The sequence below is a fragment of the Chelon labrosus genome (genome assembly GCF_963514085.1).
Source record: "Chelon labrosus genome assembly, chromosome: 19".
NCBI classification, from domain to species: domain Eukaryota; kingdom Metazoa; phylum Chordata; class Actinopteri; order Mugiliformes; family Mugilidae; genus Chelon; species Chelon labrosus.
The window spans coordinates 5,448,683-5,474,948 of NC_140352.1; the positions used below are offsets into that span (position 1 = coordinate 5,448,683).

Consider the following 26,266-nt stretch of genomic DNA (forward strand, 5'->3'; position numbering starts at 1 on the left):
AAGGGAGTCCTCAGCCAGAAGCTAATGCTGTTTGGGGGGCCTTGGCATGGAAAAGTTTGGGAACCCCTACACTAAAATAATTATAGCAGTATAGTGATTTTACAGCATGTAGTGATTTTAATGCAAACAGGTCATTGATACAATAAAATTTGGCCGAGCAATTTGCCAGGCTGTTAGAACTGAATGACACTGACTGTCTATACCAGGGGTGGGCAATTATTTTTCTCAAGGGGCCACATGAGAAACCGTAAATATCTCGGAGGGCCGTGCCAATAGGCTGAACTCAATTCTGCGCCTGCAGCATTGGTATGTTTTATTTTGTGCTGGTGTTTTTAGTAAAGGGATGATCAAGAAAGCAATCAGTCATACTTAAAGCTTGAAATGCTTTATTAACAATGAACACATTCTCTTATAAAGTGCAGTTAATTAAACACACAAACCATATGCATTTGCTGTGTTGGGCTAAAATATCAGGCTTTTTTAAAATGCCGATTTTTAATTTGATTTGATGTTTTGTTGCCTATTTTAACATGAATAGTTGATTTAGTTAGATTTATTCTGCTTCTACAGCCCTTTGGTTTATCTGAGGTCGTCTGTGCTTTAGAAATAAACTTTGACCAGTTGCCAATTAACACCTTGATTACGAGTCAAGCTCTGTCATCCACTGAAGGTCGAGGGTTAGGAGAGAGTTTGAATTTATGTTTTATGATGAGCAACAAAGTCTGGATATTGGGGTCAGTCATAAATATGTCATTTCATGTTAAGGTTAATCAACTCAACACATCAAGACGGAACTCCGTGGTTTTGGTGACACCTGCTATTACATTTATTTTCCACTAGTGGGCAGTGTATACTCGTGCAAACCTGAAGCAGGAGTTGATCATTGATGTAACTTACCTTTACGCATTTAGGAAGAATTACTCTCGATTGCACTAAAACACTTAAAAAGTAATTTAAACTAAACTGTATTGACTTTTCAAAGGTGTAACATGTTACTCTATCTGATGCTCATCCCCTGCCCTTCAAAATAAAACTTCAACAACTCTCTCCCAGCTGTTGGATGCTGCGCTTTCCCCCCGCCCACCACATTGAATATTATGATGCTGAGAGCTCTGGATGGTGAGCAGAGGGGGTTGGCCTCAAGACATTTGACTCTATTTGGAGTTGTCTGGATTACAGATGAGGGACGTTTTTTTTTTTTTCTTTCATTCTTTCTTCTTGTTCATAACTGCTCGTACAAGCGGAGCAGCTCAGTGGCGGACTGCGTCCTCACAGGGAGCCCTCGGCAGGATGGGAGCTCTCTCGACGCAGAGGATGTTACGGATGTGCGTTTTGTTCCTCGCAGGAATAGCAGCAGTTTGCGGTGAGTTTTTATTTATTTTATTTATGTGTGTTATCCTCGAAACCAAGAATATGTCCCCAAAGGAAGACATGTGGTGTTTTTTTGTTTTCCACAAACTTGAGGCTTTCTAAAACCCTCAAGTTTGTGGCTTTTAGAAAGCCTCAAGTTTGTGGCTTGAGGCTTTCTAAAAGGATTCACTCACATTATTTAGTTCTGTTTGTTTTGCTTACATGATCAGAAGCTGATTCTGATTCTGATTCTGATGATGTCCAGCTATCAGTGGGACAAGTAATAGTGCATCTAATTAACAAGTATGTCTCTGAATTGGAGGATTAGTTTAAAAAGTTGTGCAAAATAGAAAAAAATAGTGGAAGGAGAAGTGCCAACACATCAATGAAAGGAATACTTAAGTATAGAACTTATTAGATAAAGTTTTTGGATCACTCACATCACCAGGTTGTTTATGTAGATGCATTAATGATTAAGTTTTTACTGTCAGCTTAGGTGGAGTCAGTTTCACTCAGGAAGTCTACTGTTTCCCAATTCAAGGGTTTTAAGATCTAAATCTGAGGAACTGTGAGATGATTAATTAAACAGTTGAAACAATTTTGGATGTATTTTGATGAATAAGCTCTTCTGGGCGTTGGACATCCGTAACAAACAGAGTTTTCAATTGTATTTTAAGTCACGTCTCAATTTGGACTGTAGCTGTTGTGAATTTAAAACAGAAAATGTCTAAAAAAATGTGCTTAATTGCAGGTTTAATAAATATTCTTGTGTTTTTCTTATGGGAAGGGAACAGTAACAATACACTTTTTCCTTTTCTCCTGATTCCAGGTTCCAATGTCTGCACCTCCAGAGGGGCCAGCACATGTAAGCAGTGTCTGGCTGTGCACCCCAGCTGTGCGTGGTGCTTCCAAGAGGTGGGCTCCTTTTTGCTGCTTGGCCCCATTTTGAGCTTTCTGCCAGGCAGGCTGGCGCAGGGTCGGACGAGACGCTCAGCGCGCTGTAATCTGGCTGGGAAGAACATTTAAAGTCAACTCTTAAACTCCTTTAACGATCTAAAATATGAGAGTAGTGATTTGTGAACAAGGGCTTTTATAGATGTTTTGTGGCACAGATGAAGGTTTTTTTTAGGCGCCCGGGTGAGCAGGAGCCAGCTGGTTACAGTATGTGACTCCTCGGTGACTGACGTCCTGTGACTACATCAGTGCACAGTCATGTTTTCTGACTTATAAATGCAGTGATCTAATGTTTTAAAAAACAGATTTCTGAGTTAACATCCTCAGTCATTTGCTTAGTTGCAGGCCGTTTCATGATGAATCTTTGCACAACATGTCCCGTTTCCTCCATCAGGACTTCGGCCAGGGAGTTGCCAGCTCGTCTCGTTGTGATTTGAAGGCTAACTTGTTGGCAGCAGGCTGCATTGCGTCAGCTCTGGAGTCTCCGACCAGCAAACTGCAAGTGATTGAGGACCGGCCCCTCAGCAACAAGGCGGCAGGAGCCACACAAGACGTTACCCAGATAAAGCCCCAGAAACTACACATCACCCTCAGGCCAGGTGAGCTCCTCCATAAAGGAACGATGGTCTGTATATCAAACATACTGGTGTCAGCTGGAGAGCGGTTACACAGGAAATGAGTGGGAAGATGTTCCCTTTGAGTAGAAATGTACCAGTGACAACAAGCTCACAAGACTGTTTCCTCACCAGATGATGCTAAGCGCTTCACGGTGAAGGTGCGTCAGGTAGAGGACTACCCTGTGGACCTCTACTACCTCATGGACCTGTCCTACTCCATGAATGATGACCTCTTCCGGCTGAGGACGTTAGGCAAGGGCCTGGCTGAGGCTATGAACCGCACCACCAGCAACCTGCGCATGGGCTTTGGGGCGTTTGTGGACAAGCCACTGTCGCCTTACATGTACATCTCACCAAAACAGGCTGTGAAGAACCCCTGCTACAGGTAGAAAAAGATGCACACACATGTGCTGTACGGATTTATTATTCTGACGTTATGCCAACAGAATACTAAATATTGCCAAGCTCATTGTGTGTATTGGTTAGAGAAGCAGCACTGGGACCCAAGTGTCATAGGTTCTCACCCCCTTTGTCCATGGCTGAGGTGCTGATGGGTAAAATGCAGAGAAAGAATTTCCCCATGTGGGATAAAAGTAGCATAAAAGATTATTGTGTTTATGATGTACACCGATCAGCCACAACATTATGACCACTGACATGAGAAGTAAATAACATGGAGCATCTTGTGACAGTTCAGTGTTCTGCTGGGAAGCTTTTGGACCTGGCATTCATTGGTGTGGATGTGGACATGTAGCACCCACCTAGACCAGACCAGGCCCCCCCCTCCACCTCATAGCAATGACACTCCTTGATGGCAGCAGCCATCCCCAGCAGGATGCAGCCTGACACAGACACACACACAAAAACACTTTAGGAACAACTCAAAAAAAACTTGAAGAACAGCACAAGGTGTTGACCTGGCCTCCAAATTCACTAGATCCCAAACTGATCAAGTATCTGTGGGATGATCTACAGAGCCCCCCCACTAACAACATTCTGTTGCCAGACACCACAGGACACCCTCAGAAGGCCCATGTCCATTCTCTGATGAGTCACAACTGTTCTTGAGACCTACACAATATTAGGAAGGTGGTCATAATGTTATGCCTGATCGGTGTAATATAAAGCAATTGAAAAACAAATACTCATTTGAACATTTTCATTTCCTCTCTAGTTTTGGTGTAAAACGCATATTTCCCCAAATTTTGAACTACTCCTTTTAAAAAAATCTTTTTTTTTTTCAGTAAACCTGTTTTGTTGTCTGTACACGAGCACCTAAACTGAACCCAGGCATCACCGTAATGGAAACTTTACTTTCATAGCAGCATTCTTAGATTTAACAGTGTTTTGCATTCCTAATAAGTACCCACCGGTGTTGGTTTTGCTTCTTGTTTATGTCTGCATGTGGGAGCTATAGCTTCATTATGTGCATGATGTCACTTTCGTGAGGACATATTTAAACACAGCGTTGCTCGGTGATAATGCCAGCTCAGAGCCGCAGCACTTGTTAAAGGCTGACAGTGCTCGGTCAGCTGCTGTGAGTCAGAAGCAGGTAATCTGCGGCGGGCGTCCCGGTGCAAGCAGGCTCCAACCCCACCCGAAAAGCCTCCTCTCCTGAGATTGATTTGGTGCTTTAAAGTCTCTTGGGAGCATTTAGTCTCCTGCATAAAAACAAGTCTGTGTCAGATCCAGACTCTAGGAATGTTTGGATAAAAGATAAGACAAGAGAAGTATTTCAGTGTAGTAATTTAAAACACAGAGAGGGATGAGGGGTCCAGTCACTGTGCAGAACTGTTTGCTCTTTTATGCATCAACTGCGTATGACTCTAGAGATGACTCTGTTAGCCTGATATCAACTACTTTAGCTCTGATGACTTAGACTTAGACTTAGATAAACTTTATTGATCCACAAGGGAAATTGCTTGGTTACAGTAGCTTAGTTGTCCATAAAAAACACACTCTTAAGAACCTCAGATAAAAAGAAAAGATTAAATTAAATAGAAATAAAAAATAAGTAGAATAAGATCTAGTAACATAAAATAGAACTAGTATAAGCCAAAATGTACAAATTATCATATTAGAATATGAACAAATAAATATAAATTATATATACAGGGTAAGGTGTAAGGTGCAGTAGTGTCCATTAACATTAATAACAATGAGTTATCTGTCACAGAAAGGTGAGTTGTTGTACAACTGGACAGAGAATGGTATGAAAGTAGTCCTGTAGCGTTCAGTGTGGGAGCGGAGCTGGATCAGCCTGTTGGAGAATGAGCTCCGCTGCCCCTCTATTGTCTGGTGTAGTGGATGTGACGGATTGTCCATGATGGAGAGCAGTTTGTCCAGTGTCCTCCTGTCCCTCACTGAGACAAACGTCTCCAACTTACTGCCAATCACATGACCAGCCTTTCGGATCAATTTGTCGATCCTACTTATGTCCTTTTTGCTGGTGCTGCTCCCCCAGCAAACCACAGCAAAGTACAGGGCGCTCGCAACAACAGACTGGTAGAACATCTCCAGCAACTTGCTGCATATGTTAAAAGACCTAAGCTTCCTCAGGAAGTAGAGTCTACTCAGTCCCTTCTTGTACACAGCATCACTGTTGTCCCTCCAGTCCAGTCTGCTGTTCATGTGGACTCCCAGGTACTTATAATGGTCCACTACTTCCACCTCCAGACCCTGGATGGTGATGGGCTCCACTGGTGTCCTCTTCTTCCTGAAGTCAATGACCAGCTCCTTGGTCTTGTCCACATTCAGGAGTAGGTGGTTTGTCTGAGACCACTCCACAAAGTCCGCGATCAGTGTCCTGTACTCCACCTCCCGTCCATCTCTAATACACCCAACCACTGCAGAGTCATCAGAGAACTTCTGCAGGTGGCAGGACCCAGAGCTGTACTGGAAATCAGAGGTGTAGAGAGTGAACAGAAATGGAGACAGGACAGTCCCCTGTGGTGCCCCCACATTACTGACAACAGTATCAGACAGGGAGCCCCCCATCCGCACAAACTGGGGCCTGTCAGACAAGTAATCAGTAATCCAGGAAACAATGGAAGAGCTGACACCCATCCTGAGCAGCTTCTCACTCATCAGAAAGGGCTGAATGGTGTTGTGAGCAATTACTGGATAGATTTTAGTACATGCAATCATGATCCTCAGAGGATGAATACTATTGATGTTAGCAGCCCCTGCACTTTTCCACCAGTGCCTCTAATGGGGTTGACATCTGTGGTTTTGGCCATAAAACCAATGGATTTCCCATTAGCATATGTTTGCTAACAAGGGATAACATGGTAGCAGACATTATGCCCACTAAACATTGTGGTTTTTAAAGATGTTAGCATACTGGCCATAGCATTTAGCACAAATCTATGTTTAATATAAACAGATTTAAAACTGGTAGTATGATTATACATCGATCAGGCATAACATTATGACCACCTTGTGCCTCCACAACAGTTGGGACTCATCAGAGGATGGACATGGGCCTTCTGAGGGTGTCCTGTGGTGTCTGGTAACACAATGTTGTTAGTGGGGGGCCTTTGAGGGGAGGGGCCTCTGTGGATCATCCCACAGATACTTGATCAGTTTGGGATCTAGTGAATTTGAAAGCCAGGTCAACACCTTGTGCTGTTCTTCATGTTTTTATTTTTTAGTTGTTCCTAAAGAGTTTTTGTGTGTGTGCCTGTGTCAGGCTGCATCCTGCTGGGGATGGCTGCTGCCATCAAGGAGTGTCATTGCTATGGGGTGGGGGAGCCTGGTCTGGTGTAGGTGGGTGCTACATGTCTAAGTAACATCCACACCAATGAATGCCAGGTCCAAAAGTTTCCCCAGCAGAACACTGAATTGTTACAAGATGGTCGATGTGATTTACTTCTCCTGTCAGTGGTTTTAATGTTGTGGCTGATCGGTGTATATGTAATTCAGTCTTTATAAAACAAAGAGACGTTAATTGGCATGCATAAGAATGCAATCCAAAAATAAATCTCAATACATACAACTTAAATTATGTTTGTTTAGCTGACAGCAGATTTGTTGAAACCCAGCCTTCACTATTAAATTAAACAGTTTAATCTCTGTTTTATCAACAGCCTTAATACCACCTGTCTGCCGCAGTTCGGCTACAAACACGTTCTTTCCCTGACGGAGGAAGTGGGACGTTTCACAGAGGAAGTGAAGAAACAGATGGTGTCCAGGAACCGAGATGCCCCGGAGGGAGGCTTTGATGCCATCATCCAGGCTGCTGTGTGCAAGGTGAAGAGACAGACGCACACATGCGCTGTCTCATGTTACACATGGTTCAGAAACGTTAAGATGATGAAAGCAAAGACATTTTTTCAGAAGGATGAGTGCCTACCAAACCGGAAATTAAACTAAAACTGGTTCCCTTATTTAATATGAAGTTTTTGACATTCTTTGGTAACCAGGAGCAGATCGGCTGGCGTCCCGGTGCGTCCCACCTCCTGATCTTCACCTCGGATGCTAAGACTCATGTGGCTCTGGACGGACGGTTGGCTGGAATTGTGCATCCCAACGATGGACAGTGCCACCTCAACTCTGAAAATATTTACAGCATGTCCACCACCATGGTCAGTGTTGCTGTGTTGTGCAACAGCATGAGGGAAAACATGCAGGCCTACAGGACTAATAGAAGCGCATCAGTGTCTATTTCTGTGTGTGTTAACTATGTTGTCCGGTTTGACCCCACAGGACTACCCATCTCTGGCTTTGATCACAGAGAAGATGTCAGAGAATAACATCAACCTCATCTTCGCAGTCACCAACCCCGTGGTTCCTCTGTACCAGGTCAGGACATAAGACTTTTCACTAGCAAAGACCATGCCTTGATTGACACAAAAAAAGTTTATTGGTAGACAGGTCATCAGAGAAATGGATGAGAAGGGTCAAGGGTTTGGGATGAAAAAGGGTCGAAGGGATGGCATGAAAAGGGATGAAAAGGGTTGGGGGGATGGGATGAAAAGGCGTCGGGGGGATGGGATGAAAAGTGGTCGAGGGAATGGGATGAAAAGGGATGAAAGGGGCCAAGGGAATGGGATGAAAAGGGTCAAGGGGATTTGGTGAAAAAGAGTCAAGGGGATGGGATGGTAAGGGGAGAGGGAATGGGATGAAAAGAGATGAAAAAGGTTGAGAGGATGGGATGAAAAGGGTAGAGGAGAAGGGATGAAAAGGGTCGGAGGGATGGGATGAAAAGGGATGAGGGGATGGGGTGAAAAAGTCGAGGGGGTGGGATGAAAACAGATGAAAAGGATTGAGTGGATGGGATGAGAAGGGTTGAGGAGCTGGGATGAAAAGGGTTGAAGGGGTGGGATGAAAAGTTGTGAAAAGAGTTGAGGGGATGGGATGAAAATCGAGGGGAAAACACGAAGGAGGAGGAATGTGTAGATTGATGCTGTTAGGACTCACCTTTATAGGTAAGTGTGGGAAATAGAATGATATGGGAGGTGGTCTAGTTCCCAAATTTAAGTTATTATAACTTCATTAAGTGCACATACAACAGTGAAAATACAAATAAAAATATCAAGAGAAAGGTTTTTGAACTGAAGCCAAGAAGACAATAAATCCATGTCTGTAATGATTAGCTTGAACATACAGTAGAGTTTTAACTGAAGTCCTCTAAACCTCACTGGTTTTAAAGAGAGATTCTTGGATGCTGCACTGGAAGAATGGAAACTTGTAAATAACCGTTTTTACTCAGTGTTCAGACACTGATAGATGCAGCTTTTCCTAAACTGGAAACACTGGTTATGACCAAATGTTGAAGTTCACATTGCAGAGTGTACTTTGGGCTGCTGGACGGAAACTGCTGCACATCAGACAGTTACAGGGTGTGTGTAGTGGTTATGCATTTTAAGGGTGTTTTCAGACAGCACACTTGAAAATATCTGATGTATCTCTCTCATGGGAAGCCATAAAAACCAAAGTGACAAGTGTGACATTACCTTGCACTTCCTGCCATTCTCAGAAAGGGATAGGATGCAATTTATATTTGCAATTTATTCAGATATTTAAATATATTACAAATCATATTACGTATTTATATTTTTCATTTGTAAGTGATGATACTTCTGCAGCTGCCTTCTAGTCTGTCTGTCTTTACGTCTTGCAGAACTACAGCGAGCTGATTCCTGGCACCACAGTGGGAACGCTGTCAAACGACTCGGGCAACGTCATTCAGCTGATCCTGAAGGCCTACGCTGTAAGAACGACACACACACACACGTCCGTGGCTAGACAGTGTTTGAGGGGATGACATGTGTTTGCTGACACACACCCTGAATCACACACGCAGTCGAGCCAGAGTCTTAGACGAAATTCCGACAGCAGCTGAAGTGTGAAGCTGACCAAACGTAGGAGTCTCCTGGCCGTGTTTCATTATTTATGTTTTTAGTTGAGTTTCTTGTGCAGACATCAGGTGAAAGAGCTGAAGAACTGACAGTAAATCCTGGTTTTGTCTTTGTGGTGGTGTTGTTACAGGTGCACAAAAAAGCGTGTCCCGCACTTACAGCAACAGATCCTTGCAGCCAAATGCATATGTACAGATGATGGAAAGAGGATATTTGATATAAAAATAAAGTAATGTTACAGGAGAATTAAACATTTGTGGGTTTGCTTTTGTCAGAAAATTCGTTCCAAGGTGGAGCTGGAGCTTCAGGGCGTCCCAGAGGAGCTTTCGCTCTCCTTTAACGCCACCTGTCTGAATGGAGAGGTCATCCCTGGCCTCAAATCCTGCTCTGGGCTCAACGTAGGAGATACGGTAGGTTCTGCATGTGTGCATCACACAGTGGTCTGCATAATTTGATAAATATAGTGGCTCCCATATAGAAGAATGTTGTCCTGTGATTAATAAAATTGCACTTATATCATAGAAAGGGTTATGATGGTAAAGAACTCAAAGGCCAAATTCATATTTTATAAGTCTTACATTGAGTCGTCAAGAATGATCATGAAGAATAAATCATTGAATGAGAAAGAATCTATTTTATACACCAATCAGGCATAACATTATGACCACCTTCCTAATATTGTGTAGGTCTCCCTCGTGGTGACTCATCAGAGAATGGACATAGTCCTTCTGAGGGTGTCCTGTGGTGTCTGGCAACAGGATGTGGTTAGTGTGGGGCCTTTGAGGGGAGGGGCCTCTGTGGATCATCCCACAGATACTTGACCAGTTTGGGATCTAGTGAATTTGGAGGCCACATGCTCAAGGACACTTCAGCATGTTGCACATTTGCGGATCGAACCGCTAACCCTCTGGTTCGTGGACAAACTGCTCTACCTACTACCCCAAAATTGTTGCTATAATTAAGGTCCCACCGAGATCTGAACTCGGATCGCTGGATTCAGAGTCCAGAGTGCTAACCATTACACCATGGAACCACAGTGATGGCCTCTGGATCCTATGGGTTGAGGTGAAGGGCCTCTGTGGACCACCCCACAGATACTTGATCATTTTGGGTCTAGGTGGGTGCTACATGTCTAAGTAACATCCACCACCAATGAATGCCAGGTCCAAAAGTTTCCCAGCGGAACTTTGAGCTGTCACAAGATGGTCAATGTTATTTACTTCTCCTGTCAGTGGTCATAATGTTGTGGCTGATTGGTGTATTTTATTTATTTCAATATCTCTCTCTAATGTAGGGCTTGTTTAAAAGTGCAACAGCCCCAGTGGCTTACTGTATACTATATTTCCAGAAATAACATGTCAGTCTGGTCCATGTACTATTTGTCACTGTCTTTCCATTTCCTGTATTGCTGCTATCTTAAAAGTTGGATGTTCCCTTTTCCTCATAAAGAGTGTCAAAGAGCAGAGGACGGAAACAAAGGCATCAGCCTTGTCTTCCTGCTTGTCCTTTACAGTTGACCCTGTCTTGTCTTGACATAATTTTCCTGCCAGTGTAATTTGTCTGCTTAAACTGTTCTCTGTTTGCATTGGGTCTTTATCTCTTATCTCATTTCCTTGGTCTCTTCTCACTCCAGGTGACATTTTTTGGCCTCCACACATTTCTTTCTTTCTCTCTGCCTCGGCACCTCTTGTTATTGCCATATATGGCAGCCTCTCCAGATGTTGTAGCTCCCCACTTTTGGACATTTACCAGATTTGGACGCATTGCTGACTGAATGGTTGCTTTGACTAAATACATTTGGAAGCGTTCCTCGTCTTGTATCTTTGTCATGTTTCCTCTGACCGTGATTAGATCATGCTGAAAACACGATCAGATACTAAATGTCACTCAGTATGGCTGTAGAATGTGTAAAAAAAAGAAAAAACAAGAAAGGGCTTTGCATATGGTTTAACCAAACACATGTGTGAACTAAAGTTCGTTTCTCTCCTCAAGGTCTCTTTCAGTGTGGAGGCTCGTGCTCGCGGTTGCCCCAAACAAAAGAAGAAAACCTTCATCATCAAGCCCGTCGGTTTCAAGGACTCCCTCTCCATCACCGTGACCTTTGAGTGCGACTGCAAGTGCCAGACCAAAGCCCAGCCGAACAGCCCCAAATGCAGCCAAGGCAATGGCACCTACGAGTGCGGCATCTGCCTGTGCCACCCAGGCCGCTTGGGGCCACACTGCGAGTGCGCGGAGGGCGACTACAATCCCACAGAGCAGGACCGCTGCAGCGGACCTGCAGGAGCCGGAGGACCTCAGTCTGCCATCTGCAGCGGCCGGGGGGACTGCGTGTGCGGCCAGTGCGTGTGCCACAGCAGTGACTTTGGGAAAGTCTGGGGAAAGCTGTGCGAGTGTGACGACTTCAACTGCCTGAGGTACAAAGGAGAACTCTGCTCAGGTAAGGTCTTATGACACAGACAGAGAAATGAGTTAGCTTTAGGGTTTTAAGAAGCATTAATAACATGATTAACAGATTAGCAAAATATTTTCTCTTTTCATATGTCTTAAATGTCTAGAAATCCCAAAATATACAGCAATCAGCCATAACATTATGACTACTGACAGGAGAAGTGAATAACATCGACCGTCTTGTGACAATTCAGTGTTCTGCTGGGAAACTTTAGGACCTGGCATTCACTGATGTGGATGTTACTTAGACATGTAGCACCCACCTAGACCAGACCAGGCACCCCCACCCCATAGCAATGACACTCCTTGATGTTCAGCAGCAAGATGCAAAAACGCTTTCGGAACAACTAAAAATAAAACATGAAGAACAGCACAAGGTGTTGACCTGGCCTCCAAATTCACTAGATCCCAAACTGATCAAGTATCTGTGGGATGATCCACAGAGGCCCCTCCCCTCAAAGTCCACCCCATTAACAACATCCTGTTACCAGACACCACAGGACACCCTCAATAGGCCCATGTACATTCTCTGATGAGTCACCACAAGGGAGACCTACACAATATTAGGAAGGTGGTCATAATGTTATGCCTAATCGGTGTATAACTTAATTTTCTGTATATTGACTCCTCTTGTAATTGAACCCTATCACCTCATGCTAACATCAAACATCTCACTGCATGGAGATGGTTAAAATAACCATTGTGTGTTTTTCTGTGGAAGAGTTTCTGAAAATGTCTGCACCTTCGTGGTCGAGGCTGCCCGTCCCTTTCTACCACGTTAGCTTGCCACCCACCTCATCTGGGAAGAATTACATAGAATAACAGCTCTCCCTCCCGCACAGGACATGGGCTCCATCACAATAAACACATGGTGTGGTGTAGTGTGTGTGTGTGCTCCGTGTGCAAGAGTAATCTCAGGTTGTATGTTTGTGTCAGCCGAGCCAAGCTTTTTGTGCCGCGAACTTCAGAAGGAGCAAGTTAGATGGTGGATTTCTCCAAGCAGGAGTAACTTTCGTGCAGTTTATGCACTGACAACTGAAAGTTTCTCTATTGTGGTTCAGATTTTTACGCGTTAGTTTGCGTTTGGTGAACGTCAAGAGATTTACTCAGAACCTCAAAGTCCTCCTCGGCTTTTAGCATTTTATAAGAGACAGTTTGTCATCGAGTCAAAACACACATTGCTTCCCTGAGGATATTTGTAATTGAGAGCTTGTGAGCGTCTTTTCATTGTGGGATTTAGAAGTGTAAAGCTTCTGACCGCACATAACAGTGCTGTCAGTTTTGTTTCTTCTGGCAGTTAATTTGATTTCTTTTCCGACAGTTAGACGTGGCACAAGTATTATGTTCTTGTAATAGATTCCACCAAAAATACATGTTTAGAAAAGTCTCTTGAAGTCGAGCATCAGCGGTATTGCTTGTCCCATTTTCAGCAAGAACTTTTTCCACAAAGCAATACTAACATCTCCGGTAGCAGTGTAAGTTCAAAATGTATTTGTACCCGTGAGCTTTTGATCGCAACATGGATAGTGGGTACAAGAAATACTTGACTGCTGCTAGCAACTGTCTGTGTCTAGTCAACTAGTCACAGAGCCTAAGAATCTAGCTAACGGAGAGGTAATGCAGACTCATGATGAAAGGATGAGGCCTCTAGGAACGTTAACATATTCTAAAATGCGATGTAACTTTTATACAACTAAATTAATTTATTGTAAACCTCTGACATTTCCGAAAACCTCAGCAAACACGTCACAACTCATGAAATTCTTCTCTTAGAAGGTGGAAAATAACTCAAGAGGAGGGCGTTCACACACTCCCCTTGCATAATCACTGTAAACCCAACAGCATTTAATTTGAAAGCACCGTATGATAAAGGAACTGAAACTGCAGCTACACAACTGTTGCCGTGCAGAACCTGCCGAGGCTAGCGGTGTAACGAGCTAACAAACGAGTAATGTAGGAAACGCAAAGGCGACATTGGGAATATGAACATTTTCCTCAAATTATAAAATTACTAAAGAAATATGAATAAATTACAATATATCAAGAGATTCAGCAGATTTTTGTGAACGACCTGAAATCACACGCTTAACAACAGTTTGGCATGACTGGTCAAACCAACTGAACTTGTCAAACTCTAGTGCAAACTCTTGCGAGAGCGACAGTTGTGGTATACCCTGCAATCAACATCATGTAGGCGTTCGTGCTCCTGCCACAACTTGACTAATCTCTCCTCTATTGCTGCCATCCATGTCCATTTAGATGTCTTCTGACGTTATGTCCCTTTCTCTTTTTCATTGGCTGTTGGCGACATATGTTTGCAGCTGGGTCGATAATCAGTTCACACCATCAGATTGCGTCCAGATTCGGGTGCATGAATTCACACATGTTTGTCTGACGATCTGTTGCCCTCACACACTAACAGATTTTTGTGCCAACTGTCCCCAACTAGTGCAGACTGGTGCAGACTTTGTCCAAACTAGTGCAGACTGGTGCAGACTGGTGCAGACTTTGTCCAACTGGCAAAAAAATCTTGCAGTGTGCCCTCAGCTTTACTTGCATGATCTCCACCATTTCAGAAAAGATTCTCTTTCAAATCCCACAAGTTCATATTGACTTTTCTTGTAAATATTTTAAAGGCAGCCCCATTCCAAGGCGCCAACGGACTGAGAAGAGCCTCCGTCCAAAGATCACAGATACACCTGCTGCAACAGTTCAAACAAAGAAACCATAAAACAGAAACTTTGGGTATTGCCAGAATATACCCGTACTCCAAAGAGAGATATGAGAGTCGTATTGTTCTTCGTCCCAAACTCAATAAAGACGTTAAGACAGAATAACAAAAGGGCAAAAGAAATCTGCATCAAGTGCTCCACTTCATTGAGGCATTTCCTCTTTGTTACTCATTAGAAGTTAAATCATGAACAGTTATTAAGCTTGCTTCGGGATATTAAACCCGAGAGCCGCAAAGTTTTTGGCACGGACCGCTCGTCCGTCGTGCGCTCCGTCACATCTCGTTTATCACGCAACCTCCCCTGTTGCTGCTCTCGCAAAGAAATGTTTTGCTGCGCTCCCCAAGGCCCATAGCGTAACACGAAAATACCTTTCTGCTTACTCATTGGCTGGTGTGGTGTAATGAGGCTAAAAATAAACCCATGTTTGGTCAGAAAAGGGCCAAGTGGGAGAGCGCTGGAAATGTTCTGAGACCATGTGTGTGTAGAACATGGGCTGCTGTTGTATTGAAATACCTTATTCAGTGTCAGGACCATTCTTTCTTCTGCCGCAGGAGGGTGTAATTAAAAGCCAGTGGTCCTGTGGTCGTGTGGTAATGACAGTTTGTCTGCGGATCATCTTTTATCCAGTCAGACGGACCCTAGCAGCTTCCTGTCTCATTGTTTATCTGGGCATTGTTTTTTGCGGCGATAGGCCACAATGTTTTGTGCGCTGTCAGTCTTCTTGGCATGCGCACCCCCACGCGTACATAGATATGTGGAACAACAACAAGCCGATGTGCACAAATACACACACATGCGCCTCATCATGCAGCCAGACACGATGGAAAAGCAGTTTCAGAAACACTTCTTCTTCTTCTTCTGCTTTCCAGAGTTTTCAATCAAGAACCAGAAACTCTTTCAGGAAGGAATACCACTCGGTTTTCGCATTGTACCGCATTAAAACGTAATTGTAAGAAGACAGAGAGGGAACTCTGATTCGGAAAACACAGACGAGTGTGACACAGGATTGTGGTTAATGCAGTCAGAACCACTTAACGAGTAGCGACCAGTCATCGCAACCTCATGCTGACCAACCGACCATTGTTCAAAGTCCACGAAACTTTATTACAAATTATAGGGGAGTTCCAAAAATTTCCAAAGATACCCTATGCGTCAGGCTGTGTCATAAATGGTGCATAATATCGATGTAAATATCCTGCAGGGCGGCACAGTGGCGAGGTGGTTAGCACTGATGCCTCACAGCGAGAAGGTCCCTGGTTTGAATCCATGGGCCAGATGACAGCTGGGACAGGCTCCAGCAGACCCCGCGACCCTAAACAACAAGCGGTTACAGAAGATGAATGAATGAATATCCTGCAGTTAAAATCAGAGTTGGAATAAACGGATTATAAATATATATGATCACATCCAGGCCATGGTACATATCCAAAAAAACTGGACTTGTAGAGCTTCTTGAAGACCAGATATCCAAGTTGCTTCTTTAGTTCTTAAGGACCTGTGGGGAGTTTGGGGTCGCCAATACCTGAAGGACAATGGACGCTCCTTTGAGGACAAAAATGTCCACATTTCAGCCAGAGAAGACAGACGGTTTGAAAGAAGAGTCAAGGAAGACACCTATGGCAAATTGGAGAATACCTCTCTGAAGAGGGGAGGTGATCAACATTGTCTTAACATCTGTCCCCAAAAAGTTTGACCCCCGTTCAAACCTTGAGACTGGAGCCTCTCTGGGTTGTTAGAGAACCGTTGATTGGAGAAAGAAGACAGGGTCAAAGAGTCCCCGACAATGACAGGCAAATTTCTGAGTAATGCGAGGTAGTATTTCCGTCTGCTTCTCAATCTCACACATCAACACATCGAGGAAAGGTTAACTGAGGAGGTTTGAAGGTACAGCCATTTGTTTGACTTGTCTTTCGGCGAACGTTTCGGTCGCCATTGTTGAAAGTGAAGCAGGAAGTAGAAACTAAGATTAACCCGACTGGCAAAAAAAGACAAGTATAAATGGCTGGCACCGGCTTCGGATACGTACGTAGGTTATGATGTTCCTATTTAAACCCTGACTCCTCCACCACCAGTCCTTTAGAACATGAAGACTTGGATGAAACGTCTTCAAGAAACTCAAGAAACAAGAAAGGCAACTGGGCTTTGAGAGTTTCTTGAAGACCTGCCTAATCTAAGTTAAACATCTTAAGTATTTTATACACATACACGTTCAAGTTTGGCTTTTTATAACATGAAAACAAATTAAAAACTTGAACTTGTATGGTTATAACATACTTAAGATGTTTAACTTAGATTAGGCACAGTAATTAAAATAACAACAACTCCAGCCACTGAATACTCCCTGTTTCCCAACTCCCACCACACCCTCGCTTACACATCGACTTTGTCTCGTCATGGTTCTCCTTTATGTCTGTTCTCTGTTTTGCTGTTCTACTCAGCTCCCTTTGTGTACATTGATGTTATATCAAAAAACGGTGCTGTAGTAGGTTTGTCTGAGTGTGCTTACGCCGCTTTCCTTCCCTCCACAGGCCACGGCGTCTGCAACTGTGGCTTCTGCCAGTGCGCACCAGACTGGCAGGGTGAGAACTGCAACTGCTCCCGACGCACGGACACATGCATGTCCAGCCTGGGTCTGCTGTGCAGCGGGAGGGGCCAGTGCGTGTGCGGGGCCTGCGAGTGCACGCAGCCGGGGGCCTACGGGGCCACGTGCGATAAGTGTCCCACCTGCCCCGACGCCTGTACCATGAAGAAGTGAGTCTGCAAGCACGGATCAAACACGTTTTCAGATGTTTTACTTTCTAAATTAACCGATGCCTTGGTTTCGTTTGTCCTGCTAGGGAGTGTGTGGAGTGTAAGCACTTCAAGAGAGGCAAGCTGTTTGATGACAACACCTGCAGTCGAATCTGCAAAGATGAGATTGAGCTGGTGGATGAAATAGGTGAGACACACAGCTGACAGAAAAACAAGACTTCGAATGTTGATCCAGTTTCCAATATCATCTAAACATTTTGCAAGAGGTCACAAAGTACTGGTTGTTAGAGAATAATTTCTCTTCCCTATAGATAATTTGTGTGGTTAATGTGTGATTACTTCTGGCGTCAGTTATCTGCCCTATTTTCTCTCTGAGGAACATACCAAGACCAAGGTCCCTCTTTTGGCGCCTTCAATCTCACTGTCTGGCTGTCTACAGGCACAGCTGTAGAGTTAGATGATAACGTCCTCCGTTCCTGGAAGACACTTTGTATTTCCTAGCTGGTGTGAATCCTTATCTTCATGTTTATGTATAATGGCCAATCGGATATTGACACATCTCCCCTTTGCTGCCTCGGCCCACCTTTCTAGTATAAGAATCTGAGTTCACTGTTTGTCCCTTAGAACTGAGATTGACTCATGCACTTATGTTGTGATGACGAAGCTTCTGTTCTCCTCGATCGAGCCTAAATAAACTCCTTCAGGCGCCTGACGCCAGAAGTAATCACACATTAACCACACAAACTATCTATAGGGAAGAGAAATTATTCTCTAACACTGGTGAATGTTATGTTTGCCAGTAATGAGTTTGGGTTTGTCAGGTTCTTCTTCTCCTATAATAATGGGTTAATAATAGCTGGTAAACATCATGCTTGCAGTTACATGTGGCTCTCTCATTTTGCCAGCATCAACCTGTTTAAGGATGTGCATGCTGTTGAACTGCAAATCTTTCTCAGAGGGTTCAGCGCATTTGAGAGATTTTCTCAATGAATTCAAAGCAACTTTTGCAGAACAGCGACAGAACTGTGGCAACATCTGACAATTATTGAGCAACGGTCAATGCTAAATTATCGGGTAATGTAAGTCATGGAGTCGGATAGTTAACACCTGCAGTGTAAGCAGTAAAGTCTCCATCACTATGAGCTACATGTCATACCAGACCAAGAAAAACAAATTAACTTAAATAATGTTTGATTACAAGAGTCGTCTGCCTCCTTTAGTTCTTTAAAGCTGGCTAAATATCAACGTAACCATCATACAAATGCAGTAAATGATTTATTTACCATTTATTAAGTCTTTAGTTACAACTCATAACTGTTTATTAAGAAGGATTTAGCTAAAAAATATCGTAAAATATCAAGAAAAAATAAATGAAGCGTGGATATATACATCAAATTAACAAAATTTGGCTAAATTTGGACAATAAAATTACAAAAATCTGTGTTAGGGAACTGATGCATGTCATTACTAACTGAGGAATCTTTTTTTTTTTTTTTTTTTTTTTGCATGCAGTGCTCCACGACACAAATGCTGTGAACTGCACTTACAAAGACGAGAACGACTGCGTGGAGCGTTTCCAGTACTACGAGGACGCCAGCGGCAAGTCCATCCTGTTTGTCATCAAAGAGCCAGGTAAGAGGGAATCCACCTCGCATGGATACCTGCCTCAGCAAATATTTAAAGCTGTCTTAAGTAACTTGCAGCATAATTACTTTTATAGAAGCCAAGCCAACACTATAAGCTACTGAAGTGTTACCGCTGATCCTTCCGATGAATCAAACATAGTCCGAGACAAAACCTTGCATTTGATGACCAGAACTTGGATCCATAGAACTGGAACACATAATTACATACCACAAATACCTCTTCATCCATCAAAAACTGGAACCCCAGACCCAGTAAGGATAGGCTCCTATTTATAGTCACATCCTTTAAGTAGAAGTTAAGAAAAGACAAAATAACTTTATTGATTCCCTTGGCAGGGCAAGACAGTGCAAAAATAGAAAAACCGAATAAGGTAAGACAAGAAAAACGATATAAAACATAAATATGTTAAAGGTACAAAAAATATTTACCTCCTGTTTCAAGCTTAAGGTACCTAAAATAACTCTTACTGCTAATACTACTGCTAATACTTACTGCAGGCCTGGAATTTCGTCATTTTAGGGTCAAGGCCACTTGGCCTTTTGTCTTGTCAATTTTTTGAGGGCACAAAGGCCAAAAGCCAGGGCACCAAGGCCATAAACTAAAACAATGATTTTAAGTCCATGTCCATAATGAATTTAATGTAAGGACTAATGACACTTCTGTGGAAGATTGGAGTCTTAGTCGAAACTGTCAAGCAGGTAAAGAAACATCTCCTATACGTTTTTATGTCTGAAGATAAGAAACTATTGAACCGATCTAAAAAGAATACAAAATGAACCGTATCAATCTGATTGTTGCTTGTGATTTGTCTGTCTTGTTTTTACATGTGATTATGTTTTTTTATTATGTTTTTATAGCTGTCTATTTTTAGCATATAGGCTACTGATTAACCCATAAGAGCCCAGACCGATTTCTCAATCAAGGAAAATTATGGAGGAGATAAAATAAACTAAATAGACAACAAAGAAAACATTTGACTTTTTATTTTTAAAAATAGCACTCTCATGGCATTTATAAAACACTGAAACGCCATGACACCACTGAACAATATCTGGCTTACAATTTGTTTTAGATGTGTCGTTAGATAGCTAACAATAAAACAAACAGGGGTGCAGGGGTGCCCACACTTCTTTGGCTTGCCAACTACTTTTACAATGACCAACAACAACAATATCTATCTATATATAAATATATATCCTAAGTCATATTAATTGTTGCTACTGTGTTAAAAGCTCTATCCATCTTTGTTTGTATTTTTATCAAGTAAAATTTAGAAAAATAGCGCTGTCTCTTTAAGAAAGAAGTTGTGCGTGGCTGTGGATGTGTGCCGCTGAACTGAGGGCATGTTGCAAATATAAAGTAAAAATAAATAAAGATGAACGTTTGTCTTGCTGTTTGTTTTGGAGGTGCAACAGATAAATGATTTAGACTAACATCTAAATCATTTTTTTCAATGGCACGCGATCTACCGGCCGATCGCGATCGTCGTAATGGGCACCCCTGTTATAGCCCGACATGCCAGACTCGAATCAAACCCACCACTGATGATGAATGTCATCAAAACACGCTTTTTTTTTTTTCCTCAAAAGACGCAGGCGTCAAAGTTGTGTTAACAGGAAAGAGGCAGACTAGAAAACCGCAAAATCAACTAGGGCAGTGCGGACGGGGCATCAAGGCCACTGTGGCAGATATGTTTTTCAAGGGCACAAGGCCAAATTGCCAGGGGCCCTCGTGAAATTCCTGCCCTTGGTTGGTAGGTTGAAGTGGTAGGAGGCTAAATATGCATAATGGCATTCATGAATATCATGAATATGAATAAAGGCAAACTCCAATAGGAGGATTGCTTTTGAAAGTATTGCACCAAACTGATGAGCATGTGCATCGCATTCTTACACAGAATACCTTCAAATATGTCTGTGTTAGGGCTCCTACAGCTTCTCAGTTTTAAAGGAAGGATTAGACGAAAGCTGGACGAGGAGATAACATGTGAACAAGAATCCGGTCTAAGGAGCTTTGAAAGCTAGCAAGCTGACAGTTGAGCTAACAGTGCAGCAGACAATACGTCGTAACGTCTGTGTGAGGAACGTTTTCACATAAAACGCACCTTAAGGAGAGACTGTCGGCACACTTAAAACATGTCCCAATGGTTCCTCGTAGCTTGAGCTGGCAAGATGGGTTGTGGTGAGTTCTTACAAATATTGCAAGGCGTCTCAGATCTCGAACTGCGAGACGTACAAGATATTTCACTGTTAGAGCGAGTGAAAACTAAATCTAGAATGATCAATGTTGCCGACACCTTTGCCACAATGATTTCATCCTGTGATAATGTGTCACTGTTGCGTTTGCAGGTTGCCTGTCGCCCTCAAGTGGCCGAAAAGTCATTGATATAATGACAGTAACACGAATTATGATTGAGAATATGCTACGAGGAAGAGTTGAGCTGCTGTAATGGCGGATGCAGTTTATAGAAATACTAAAAAGATGACAAGGGTAAAGCCGTGCACGCATCGCCATCACATTCTAGCAAACTTTCTTCTTTCTTCGCCCTAGAACAAGTTGTCACTTCCCTGCTGCCTGCTCTTCATCTGCTTGTTAAGTGGTCAAACCGAGCGAGCGCAGGGCGGTAAAACAGCCTTTTAACGACCACCACTGCCCTCGGAGAAAATCTGTCCTCGGGGGCGCTTTTAATGAAAGTGTGTGTTTAATTTAGGCGCGACTGGGTATCAGAGGAGCACGCGGAGGTTCGCCTTGAACACGGTGCACCCCGCCGTGTCAAAGAGGGTTGTAAAACCGCTGCCCAGCTCTCCAAGGAACTCGCTGACTTGACACATCCTCAAGAATGAAAGAGAGAGGAGACCGAGCGAGCAAAAAGGAAGAACAGCATTGAAAGGGAAACATGAAGCTGCACAGCAAATGATGTTTAGAAGCGGGTGAATAATGTTGCAGAAATTATCTTGAAGCAGCAGCATAGCGTGGTTTAAGACTTGCAGGGTGAGCCGACGAGCAGGAAATAGAGTGGAGTAAAAATGAGGGACAGGGGAAGAAGAGGGGAGCTTTGATGTTGGCCGTAAAAAAAAAAAAAATCTTGTTGCACCAGGTTACCCAACACAGATGCATATGTGCATGCAGCCACGTGCTTGAACACAGACAGTCGTTACACATGCATACTAAGACTACCCTGGCATGTGTGAAAGGCTGGCAGCTAAGGCGGGCGAACATAGTTGGATGATTAGCAGCTGAAGTGTCCAACTTTCCTGCAGGAGTTCGATTGAGCCAAAATGAAAAGAGAGCAAATATTGAATGATGATTTTTATGTCTATATGTCAGTGTTCACAGCTTCTGATGAGTTGCTGCAGGTTAATGAATGAGAACATGTGTCTGATTTAGCTGAAGTTTGGCTGGTAACAAAGACAGTTTTCCATTTTTCCAAGGTTTTCAGGGCTTCTCCAGGACCCCGTATGACCTTGACTCAAAAACTTTTTGCTAATTTGACCCCATATAAACAAGACTGCAGCCCGGGAAAAACATCCGCTGGGAATGAATCAAGCCTGGAAACTGGAAGCCAAACCAATCAGTGAACTAATGACAGTTATGGTGATAACGTTGAGACGACGCTTCCTCCTGAAACTTATTTAAAATTTAACAAAGAATGAGTGGCCAGTGCTTGGCCTACAATATTGTTTCCCTCTTGTTTACTCAGAAACATATTTGGTGGATAACATAAGTGAAGGCTTTCCAGAACAGCTAATGATGGAGTGGAAAAAAAAGGGAGGGGGTGGGGGTATATATTCCACTGTGACGATGAATTGTTCATGTTAATGACTCTTTGAAAGAGAGTCAGTCATCTAGTGTGCGGCCTTCTTGAAAATGTGCAAATCAGATTCCTACTGCGTTCTGCCAGACCACAGTGAGGGAAGAGAGATTTGTGGCCTGGCTCTGTAGGTTACTAGTTTCCACTTCAGCCCATCCTCTTCTCTGCTCTTTGATATTTACTGTAACTGTTCACGTTGGGCCATTACTGACGATCTAATAACCCTCAAAAAGCACGACACGGTTCATCAGCGCAAAGAGGAAACCGCGTCGTTAGTTGCAATACACCGATCGGCCGCAACATTAAAACCACTGACAGGAGAAGTGAATAACATCTTGTGACAATCCAATGTTCTTCTGGGAAACTTTTGGACCTGGCATTCATTGGTGTGGATGTTACTTAGACATGTAGCACCCACCTAGACCAGACCAGGCACCCCCACCCCATAGCAATGACACTCCTTGATGGCAGCAGCCATCCCCAGCAGGATGCAGCCTGACACAGACACACACACAAAAACACTTTAGGAACAACTAAAAAAAAAAACATGAAGAACAGCACAAGGTGTTGACCTGGCCTCCAAATTCACTAGATCCCAAACTGGTCAAGTATCTGTGGGATGATCCACAGAGGCCCCTCCACTCAAAGGCCCCCCCCCCCACTAACAACATCCTGTTCCCAGACACCACAGGACACCCTCAGAAGGCCCATGTCCATTCTCTGATGAGTCACCTCAAGGGAGACCTGCACAATATTAGGAAGGTGGTCATAATGTTATGCCTGATCGATGTATAATCATACTACCAGTTATAAGTCTGCTTAGGTTAAATATAGATTTGTGCTAAATGCTATGGCCAGTATGCTAACATCTTTAACACCACAATCTTTAGTGCGCATAATGTCAGCTATCATGTTATCTCTAAACCCATTGGTCTTATGGCCAAAACCACCGGGATGAATGAATCGATAGCAAAACAGGCAGATAGCAGAGGACTGAGCTGCAGCAACGGCAGCATCAAGGCAGGGATTAAATCAGATTTCCAGTGCCCTCGCGTCCGACTTCTTATCTTCTCCCATGTGCACAAGCCTCTCATTTCTTTATCTCTTCCTCCTTCCACGCAGACTGTCCCAAGGGTCCAGACATTTTGGTGGTGCTTCTGTCGGTGGCAGGGGCCATCTTGTTCCTCGGCCTGGCGGCACTGCTGATCTGGAAGCTGCTGGTTACCATCCACGACAGACGGGAGTTTGCCAAATTTGAGGAAGAGCGCGCCCGTGCCAAGTGGGACACGGTGGGTGGATTTAGTATGAGGTGGCATTTGTTGCAATATTAAGAAAGAAATCAAAGCACAGTCAGATATAAACGGCACCTGAAAATCTTCCTCTATACTCCTTGAGCACACACACACGGCTGCAGGATCCTACACATACGCACCGACGCGCAACAGAAGGCCACACAAGCAGTTTCTCGCTTTCCAGAAGATGTTTTTTATTATTTTCGTGCCATGCTGTTACTCCCAGCAGAACAAAAGGCAGCCAACGGAAGGGCTGGGTTTAAATGAGCAAATCAGCCTTTACTGGTAATATGCCTCTTTGTGGCCAGCCAAGTCCCAAAGGCCTCAAAACCGCAAGGAATCACAGTAGGCTTAAGGTGCCCACTGAGAAACAGACGTGAAAGCACAAGCCACACAATTAATGCAGCATGCAAGGTATGGTCCCGGAAGAGGATGCATAAATAATGAAGCGTAAAATCTATTTTTAAAACTATTATTATGTAACTCCCCGCACAAGTCTAGGATTTCAGTTGAATCTTAATTACTTTTGTGTCTTTTAAACTCACCTTTCATTCTCTTTGCGCGTCTAACAGGGGCACAACCCTCTTTACAAAGGAGCCACCTCTACCTTCACAAACATCACCTACAGAGGAAAAGACTGATGCTACTGAACAAAGGCGAGGGATGAAGGATGCACTTACGGACTTTTTCTTTTCAACCATGCTCTGTGAGACGGCAACGAATCATGTGCAGGCCTCTACTGTCACGAGACAATAGTTCATAATTATTTGTGTTGTAAATATGTAGAAATGATTCTGGGGACACGTTTTTTTTTTTTATTTATCAGAGATTTGTCTTAAGCAGCATCGCCTATACTACTCTGATAAAAAAAAAAAAAAAAAGATATTGTTTTGTGTGATTGATTGGGATTTTTTTGTTTTGTTTTGCCAGACAAGAATAAAGACTTGGTCCTTGTTTTGCTAGCTGTCATCCTGTAACATGAAATATGTTTTACTTGTGTGCACAAAGCACAAATCTTCACGCGCCCGCTCCCGAGTCTTGACCTTCATCAGTGCAATGATGGTAAGTGGTGAAAACTTTCCAAGAATTGTGGACAGGGCAGATACTGGTGCAGAACAAGCATCATTTCCTGGTCACAATGTTGGGATTTCCTGTTTGTACCACCCAGACGGACAAGAGCGAGATAAACAGTCCTTAATTCAAGTCAAGTAACTTCCTACAGCTATGATGTGGTTTGGAGAAAGCGGTCAACGCTAGATCTGGAGACGTCAGATTACAAATTAATAGCAGTTTAACAAACTGTCATTATTTTGTGTGCAAATGCAACATTACTCTAAGTTACTGAGGTATAACGACTAAATCCTCTCTATGAAAGACAAAAAAAAACATGTTTTAACCTTTGGTGTGCATTATTTTTACAGTCTGAAGTGACATTGTTAGCTTTAATAAGCATTTATCTGCATTTTATGGACATTTTTCTGCTCACTCAGAATGAACAACTGGCTGGACACCAGTCTAACGAGTTAAAGCGCTTCCTGGAGCTCTCATGCCTCTTTGGATGCGATGCACTACTTCCATCTACTGGACTAAGAGTGCAAGTGTAATCAGCCGGTACATGTTCTCCTCTGCAAATCCTACCCCGAGCATGATTTACTCTGCGTCGTGTGCAAACTATTAAGAAATGATCAAGTAACTGGGATGTTTGGACATGATTAGATTTGTTAAATTTCATTCATACACTAATCTGTGTGGCACCAAACTAGCTGGAATCCAGTCTGCACATCAAAAGTAATTTTCTAAATTGCTTAACGTCCTTATCGCCGTGACTACAGGAGATAAATCCTGCCAATTTATGACTCTGATCTCTGAGAGGTTGATATGTTAATGTTCATATGAGGCAGCCTGACTTCACTAATCAAAGAAAAAGGATGAAACGGCCTTTTAAAGAATAAAGAAGCCACTTTTCAAGGCAGGTCTCTTTCACCTTTGTTCCATCTTGCAGTTTTGCGTCGGCTCAAAACAACCTTGATACAATTAGCCTGTATCTAACAACACAGAGTTAACTTCTCTGCCTCAGAAGTTTCACCCCGACACCTTGAGTTTCTGGCCACTAATGGGTTGTTAGAGAAAAACAAAGGATCTTCTAATTGCAGGTGAGTACTGGGTCATTAACAGACCCCTGCTGTCATATGAGTTTCAGGGGGGGTTGCACGCACAGATGTTCACAATGAAAACCTAAACTCCCCACCAGTCTGTTTTAGTTATACAATGACTTTACATGACGACTGAGAATCTCCACACA

At 43.2% G+C, this 26,266-nt stretch overlaps 1 protein-coding gene across 1 annotated transcript; it reads left to right on the forward strand.

Moving 5' to 3' along the window:
• Nucleotides 1–1,209: 1,209 nt before the first annotated feature.
• LOC311504330 (integrin beta-3-like) lies at nt 1,210–24,926 on the forward strand. The gene is made up of 15 exons (XM_084567349.1): nt 1,210–1,363; nt 2,180–2,265; nt 2,699–2,903; nt 3,054–3,306; nt 7,010–7,172; nt 7,346–7,507; nt 7,629–7,724; nt 9,046–9,135; nt 9,559–9,693; nt 11,276–11,720; nt 16,992–17,214; nt 17,301–17,401; nt 18,727–18,846; nt 23,795–23,961; nt 24,537–24,926. The coding sequence occupies exons 1-15, from the start codon at nt 1,291–1,293 to the stop codon at nt 24,603–24,605; spliced, it is 2,388 nt and encodes a 795-aa protein (XP_084423475.1). The 5' UTR covers nt 1,210–1,290; the 3' UTR covers nt 24,606–24,926.
• The last annotated feature ends 1,340 nt before the right edge of the window (nt 24,927–26,266 follow it).